Genomic DNA, 7,500 nt, shown 5'->3' with positions numbered 1-7,500 from the left:
TTATGTTCCGAGTCCTGCAAGATAGCCATGGCCAGCTAAAACAGACCTAGCAAAAGTGTCTGCCATAGTTGAAGGAGAAAGAAAAACTTTCCATGATAAAAATTAGCCTTAAAAAATTGCATACCCAATGAACCAAACTTAAAGAAAGCTAGCTAGTGGTCATGGTGTTTCATCACAGCAATAGAAACCCCAACTCGGACAGACAGTGCCTAACTAAAGCTAGTAAATAGTCTGCCTTTGCTGTGTTTTATACTTTGATACACGGATGTGTGTACGTTACACGGGGGTCTCTTGTCTCTCCCCACTAAAGAATTTCATCTTTCAAGCTTTCCAGTTTTCCAGTCTTCACATAAAATGGCAATTGATCCATACACACATATATTCATTCATTCATTCATATAAATAGGAATATATTTAAATATATATATGAATATGAATATACTATAAAATATAGATTAAGCTGAGGTTTCCTTGCACTGTATTGGGAGGAAAAGAAGGTTATTTTCTACCTTACCTGGGAAGTGCTGTGATTTTCCCCCATTTCTCTACACAGAACCTTCTTGGGCCATTACTCCCTCGGAGAGAAGCGAATCCTTCATAGGGTATGCTAGAGGTACCTGTAACGAACTGTCAGTCACAGAAACAGAGGAGAAAGGCGAAGTCAGAAACCTCAATAAGGATTGGAGCTCCATTATGGCTGCGTCGCACTCCCGAGTAGGAGGCACAAGCAGGGAATTTCAGAAGTCAAAGTTTCTTCAACATGGGAGAACTAAAACTGAGTCTGACAATCACTCAGCCACACAGAGAAAGGGCAGTCAATTATACCTGGGAATGAGATGCAAAGCATTTATAGAAGATAAAGCATTCTGTGCAGTTGACCCGCTCAGATGTTTAAGCCAGGGACATGTCCCATGACAGATGAACGCCATGGGTCTACCAATTAACCTAAACTTGCTTAGCATCAGCCTGTCATCAATTCAGCAAGACTTTTAGGAATTCTGTGGGCCGCAAATCTGAGTTCCAGTCCTTCATCCAAAGGCACATACGAGCCAACCTGTAAGGCTGTGCCTTAGGGTACAGAGGCTTCCTTGGATCTAGTACTTTAGTGGCTTCTTACCAGCATTTCCCCGGATGGGAGCTTTTCTAGACACCACAGAACACAATGACGTGTTCCCTAAAATGCCCTCGTTCTGTAGGCTATGGAAAGTCAAATGAGGGGAAAGGTCTGTATCAACAAATGGGGTTTTCCTTACAGTACTGAACATCAACTCTTTTTCTAAGAAGCATGCTGGCTGCAGAAGGCCACTGGCTGTCACCACAAGTCCCGGACTGTCCTGGGGGCATATGTCAATCCTGAGTTTCCCCAGACCAGAATTGGCTCCACACGACCCTCAAGAAGGGCTTTGACCTGGCTGCTGATGCAGTCGGTGGACCCACCGTCAGAAGGGTATGGAAATGTCATTGCCAGAGAAAGAAGGTTTGTATCTATGAGGGATACACACTTCTAACAACATGTAATTGTGTTAAAAACTGATGAATCGGTGGCCTCTTACCTGTAACAACCTTAGTCGCTGTTCATTGTTAAATCGTTCTACTGCAGCCCAGAACCACCGAATTACGATGTGATTGTCGTGGTACCCTAGAATCCACCACGAAAGCGCATGTTACTTTGACTCTCCCATCTTAAACTACCAAGAAGCATGACAAAAGCCCACAATGCCCTACACACAAATTAAATGCTGTTTATAATGCAAGATAGGGAGCAACTTTATCAATGCGATCATATGGGAATCAAGAGTTGACCAAGACAGCACACACGAACCCAACGGGCTTCTACTTTCATTTAGCAATGAGAAGAAAGACAAGTAAGTGATTTCAGCTCCATCATTTCTGAAAAATACAATTGCTATGATGAGAAATGCTTAACTCTTTTAGTTATTTCTATAAGAAATAACTTCCAAATACCATTACGCCAAGCACTAGACTAAGCTAGGGGGTCTAATGACAGAGAAAACAGACCCTGGCAGGACTTCCTGATGAAAGAGAAACACATCAATCACACAATTTTTACGAAGAATGGACACTTTTTTTGCAGCTACCTATTTCAATTCCACGTACATCCCTAAAAGCTATACATCCTATTCATAGGTCATAATAAAACCAAATTATTGAGACCGGGCATGAAGCTCAATGGCAAAGCTCTTGCTTAGGAAGGGCAGGGCTTTCGGTTCAATCCCCAGCAAGACCAAAAAGAATTAAAATAGAAATAAAACCAAATGATTTTTGCACTATTTATTAATAAACAGGAAAGAGACCTTTCATTTCTTCAATGAATTATCTCAATTTTACTTTTGGTTCATACTTTAGAAGAATGTAATGAAACGTCACAATCACCTTATATTTTTGTAGGACATGTCAATATTCTCTCACATAAAATGCCAACACTATCTCACAGATCTGGGCGAAAGCGGTGCTGATGGGTGTTCTAACTTCTCTGCAAAGGATAGCCCAGCTCAAATGGGAAGGCTGACAGGGATTCCCAAGCCAATAGTGATTCAAATCAAGTGGTAGTCACGTTTTACGAAAGCTACTTTATTTAATTCTGGGCTGTACGTGAGTAGAGACGAAGGTGAGTAGCAATCAACCTTCATCTGAACGCATCCTCAAGGCCCCATAGTTATAAAGTGTACCAGGAAATCTCATTAAGGGTGCCTGTTTCCCTTGGAGAAGAAAGAGTCTCGGTGGAGGGTAAACGGCATTCGATCGGGTGCAGTCTTTGGAAAGACTTTGCTAGTGAGACTGATGGGTGCGTGCATTAGCTCTGGGGCTCTGACGCTTCCCGTCCTTGCGAGCTAACCCTTCACTGCTTGTGCTAAGCCTATCTTGAAAGGAGAGTGACGTTGTCCACAAACAGCTGCTGCAGAAACAGATGCTAAGCCACAGCCTAACTCCCTTGTTTTGTGCAGTGCCAACTAGCTAGCTGCCCTGGGCAAACATGGCAGCTCAGTATCTTGTCCTTTATCTGGTCTCTTCTAAGGTCTCATTCTGGAAGATTTACCACTCAAGTAGGTCCTTGATTTAGTCACATGAAGCAAGTAAAAAAAATCTTAGACTGTGTAAATACAAAAGTGACTAATTTGATGGCTGTATTCTATTAGAATCTCCTGGGAACGTGAAACGAGGAAATCATATTTACCACAAAATTTAAGTTAGGTGGGATATCAGAGAAATTACATTTTAATTAGAAAAAAACCAATACAGCAACAAAGACATCTTTAATAACCAAGATCACAGAGGGATGCTACATGGGTCTAGCCAGGGAAAATCGGCTGCACAGTTTGACTTCAGAAAGAGCGCTGGTAGAACCACCAACTTAACACGACCTTTCCGAGAAAACCCTAACCCTACCGCACACCCCAGGAAGGCAGACTTTCTTCATTTCAAATTATTTGACAGAACTCCGGGCTGCCCTTAGGTTTCCGCTTTTTAATAAGGGACAAACCCGGTCACACTGGTCCAAATGACTAGCCAGAGCTGTACGCTGATCTACAGAGAGCCACTTCCGGAGAGCCCCCACTTAAAATGATCTCTCAGCAGCTCCCTTTCCAATCAGAATCGAGCTCCAGCCGAGAAGGGTCTTGCAGATGGGCATGCGAATTTAGAGACCCCCCCAATCTCGTTCCTGCTAGGGTTTTTAACTGTGAGCTCTCACTGACAGAGAGTTCAAGGAACTCTGTTCTTCTGCACCTGTGCCGGTTAGGAAGCCCAAAGGGTGTGGCACTTGGAGGTTGAGAATGCAGATCAGTCAGGTAGGGTTGGACCAGCTGGCTAGAGCCTCCCCATGCCTCACTAACGACGTCATCCGATAATTAATTGGAGGTCTAATGATCACATTTCCTCACCGGCAATTACGAGTTATGACATCCTCAGAGGGGTGGAAACGGTCCTTCCCCGTTTTGACTAATGGAGTCAGTAGGTACAGAAGGGACCCACCTCGCCCAGGGTCTCCCGGAAAACAGCGGCAGACCAGCGGATTAAAGCAAATGCCTTTGCCCTGTGCTCAGACCCGCGCTGGAACTAGGCACCCCCTGTAACTTAAATCTAGACATTCACGAATCAAACCTCACCGCCTCTGTATTCAGTGTTGTTTCTCCAGTCATTGAGGTCTATTTCAGCGGTGCCAGCGATGACCAGCTCCAGCTCTCGCGCATCGAAGACAGATACTAGCCTGGCATCTACCACCTGTGGAACAGAAAGGGCACAGGCATGGCTTAGGAGCCTAGGGACACGTCAGCCATCAGGAAGCCTCATCAAAAGTGTAGGACACAGGGAGTTTCACGAGGACAATGGTTAGTTCTACTCGGCACTAGTATGCTAAACTTGTCCTACTGTGCAGATCGGTTGAAAGTCGGTAGGATTAGCCTTGAGAATTCTTGTATTGGTTGATCACCATATCCCACACAACCCTGTTAGGTCTCCTCTGGTCTCAGAAGCTAAGCAAGTGTCCAGTGAGTTCCAGAATAGGAGGACTTTGTCGCACAACTGACCACTGAGTAATCTAGTTGTTTATCGTTTTCCTTTTGAAAAAGATTCAGTGGTCTTACAGAGAAAGTTCCATGGAATGCGTATGATAAATTCTGGCCTGTCCACGCAATCATATCAGGCGGGAGACTTGATTGTGCGTATCTACGCATGAGTAAGAATCATAACTTCCCAGTTATCAGTAGTCATTAAGCCATTAAAATAGTACACCTGAAACCAGGGTACCCCTCACTTCCGCGATCTCTTCTAACATGCATGGTAAACTTATAACTTCGCGTGTGCACTTTGGAGACATACGGGAACATATGTGACTTTCTGAATTAAAAGAACAAGAGCAAACATGGCAAGAGAGAAGAGAAACATATTCTCTATGGGGAGCCTGGTAGAAGGGACGGGCAGCCGAGCTGTGGGAGCGCAGAGTCTGCCACCGCTGCTGCCTCACCTCGTAGAAACCACGGACTAGGCTCTCGGTCTGCTGCACCACGCCCCTCTCGATCCTCCACTTCACCATCCTCTCAATATACTCCTTCTTGTTCTTCTCTGTGACCGGGATGTTGGCGCCTCCTGGTTTTAACTCTCGTTCAGTAATCTGCCATTATGAAGGAAAAGACCTGATCAGAAAGCAGCACGCTTGATTGTTGACTGCTACCCGACGAGCTGAGGCCAGGCACCCAGCCCTTCTCCGCCTCAGGTGCATCCCACAGCAGGGAGAAGCATTGAGGGCCGTGCTTCTCAACCTTCCTGATGCTGCTGCGACCCTATTACACAGTTCTCCATGTTATTGGGGTGACCCCCCCAAGCATAAAATGATTTCATTGCTATTTCATAACTGCAACTTGGCTACTGTTATGGATTATAATGCAAGTATCTGCTAGGCAGATGGTCTTGGGGGCCCCTGTGGAAGGGTCAATTCAACTCCCAAAAGGTTATAACCCACAGGTTGAGAACCACTGATCTAAGGTTTGGAATCAACTATACCTATTGAGCCAGTGTAAAAGATAGACCTAAGGAAAACAGAAACATACCTGAGTAATCTTCAATTGAGAGCTCATTTTTCAAAGCACATGGATTACAGGGAACCCAGGTGAATCCCAATGCCCAGCAAGAACTAATACATAGCTCCTGGTCCCAATGCCCAGGGAGAGCTAATATAAGGCATCTTTTAGTCTTCCCTGCCATCAAATTGAAGATAAAACCGATATGCTCTCTGTTTTCAGGCACTCTTCAAAAATATTCTGTTTCAAAGCAACTGATTACAGTTTTTCAATCTAAATGGATCTTAATTTTATATTAAAATTAAATGATTTCATATCCAACTCAGGGATAGGAGGAACTATTCAAATGTATTCTGTGTGAGATATATTATCCCATCTCTAGATAGTCTCATATCTCATATCCATTGAGTTGGAAGTAAGAAGATTATTGATAATATATAAATCCTTCTCATAATCTATAAATGAGAACACCTTAAACTGTAGTTGGCATTAGAATAATCTCTGCACTCCAGCTTACTACAGTTTAGTCCTGGGTTCAATCGCCCAATGAGCCACAAAGAAGAGACTGCCATTGATCTTAGCCATGGAGCTAGCTTTCCACCAGCCAGCGACCTCCCGTTAGCCCGTAACAGACCTGTCCAAACACCTCTTCGTTCACAGTGAACGTGAGGTCCAGGATGTCATGGATGTCGTTGTCTTTCATCCATTGGAGGCTCTGGTGGAACTCCTCATCCAGGTATTCCAGGTCGCTCAGGTCACACAGGCTAGGGTGACAAACAGAAGCAGGCACACAGGCCTCGTTAGTTAGCGGCAAACTCCAGAATCGCGAGACGCGGACGTGGGGAATCTGGGAACGGAGGCCAGTGACAAGAACAAAACCCATTCAGTAGGGGGTGGTACCTGGAATAGCCGAGGGCGTGGTGGTCACACTACCCAAGTGAGACAGAACTGTGACATACATTTTTAAATCCTGGGTATATAAAATGCCATGGGAACCACTTACCTATCTCTTCTCCCAAAAATAGAACCAGGAGGCACAAAGAATGGCTGTCATATACATGGCCATCTGCAGCCAGTGCCAGATCTGGAGCCGGCACAGGCTGAAAACGTGCGTCAATATTCTCTTCTGCTGTGCTACCCTATCAAAACTTACTGTCTCGCCAATTTGAAATCTCTTATTGATTTCTCTGTATTTTAACTTTGTTTTTCACTTGCCTTTTTTAAAAGACTAGATACTGTAACTAACGTCCTTTCTCTCATGGTTCTTATTCCGTCACCGTCACAATAGTAAGCCAGAGGAAAAAAAATCAACAAAGTTTCCTGTCCTTCACTCCACCGGGGCTTTTTCTCTTTGTGGCGACAATAGTCGCTTGAGCTAGATTACTATTCTTGGCCCCGGTGTTAGGGGGTAGTAACTGATTTGCTATAGTTGTTTTGAAATTTCCTGTCCTTCAGCCAGCTGTCTTGTTGGTTTATTTTAGATAATTATTAGGTATCGAATGTGTGCCACACATATTAATAACTGCTTGGGGGACCGTTGCTCTTGGAAGGAAGTGATCTTTTTGGGGATAACCTAAAATAAGAACAGCAAATACATTTATGTCACAAGCCAACTCTTAAAGGTGCTCTTAGACCTCAACCATGTTGCCTGATCCAATCAACAATTTTCAGTGAAATGAACTTGGGAAGATCTCTGAGGTCACATGATTTCAGTGCGAAAAGCACCACGCGTCCTTCGAAAATAACCCCTGGGTCGGGAACAGAGAAGGTGGAGGATGCCGTGGAGGGCACTAGTGTCAGTCGACAGGGCGCAGCATCACCACGGAGATAGCCTCTGGATATGCCTGTGGGGAATTTTCTAGATTAATGTAACTGTAGTGGAAGATGCCATCCAAATGTGGGCAGAACCAACCATTCTATGGGCTGGGGCTCCAGAAAGGAGTAGGAGGAAGAAGAAAGAGGA

General features: G+C 44.5%; 1 protein-coding gene across 4 annotated transcripts in view; it reads right to left on the bottom strand.

Annotated features, from left to right (window-relative positions):
• Window positions 1–7,500, bottom strand: part of Hecw2 (HECT, C2 and WW domain containing E3 ubiquitin protein ligase 2) — a 302,139-nt gene that overhangs the window by 16,124 nt on the left and 278,515 nt on the right. For all 4 annotated transcript variants that reach the window (XM_026788844.1, XM_005366360.2, XM_026788845.1 and 1 more), the window contains 5 exons: window positions 6,172–6,301; window positions 4,985–5,131; window positions 4,128–4,242; window positions 1,554–1,639; window positions 515–627 (listed from right to left, as the gene is read on the bottom strand). In XM_026788844.1, the coding sequence (XP_026644645.1) occupies window positions 515–627; window positions 1,554–1,639; window positions 4,128–4,242; window positions 4,985–5,131; window positions 6,172–6,301 (591 nt within the window). The remainder of the gene's footprint in view (window positions 1–514; window positions 628–1,553; window positions 1,640–4,127; window positions 4,243–4,984; window positions 5,132–6,171; window positions 6,302–7,500) is intronic.

This window comes from Microtus ochrogaster, unplaced genomic scaffold (genome assembly GCF_000317375.1).
Source record: "Microtus ochrogaster isolate Prairie Vole_2 unplaced genomic scaffold, MicOch1.0 UNK8, whole genome shotgun sequence".
NCBI classification, from domain to species: Eukaryota; Metazoa; Chordata; class Mammalia; order Rodentia; family Cricetidae; genus Microtus; species Microtus ochrogaster.
The sequence above is the reverse complement of the archived record's forward strand: the minus strand, read 5'-3'. Positions and strand labels throughout refer to the sequence as shown.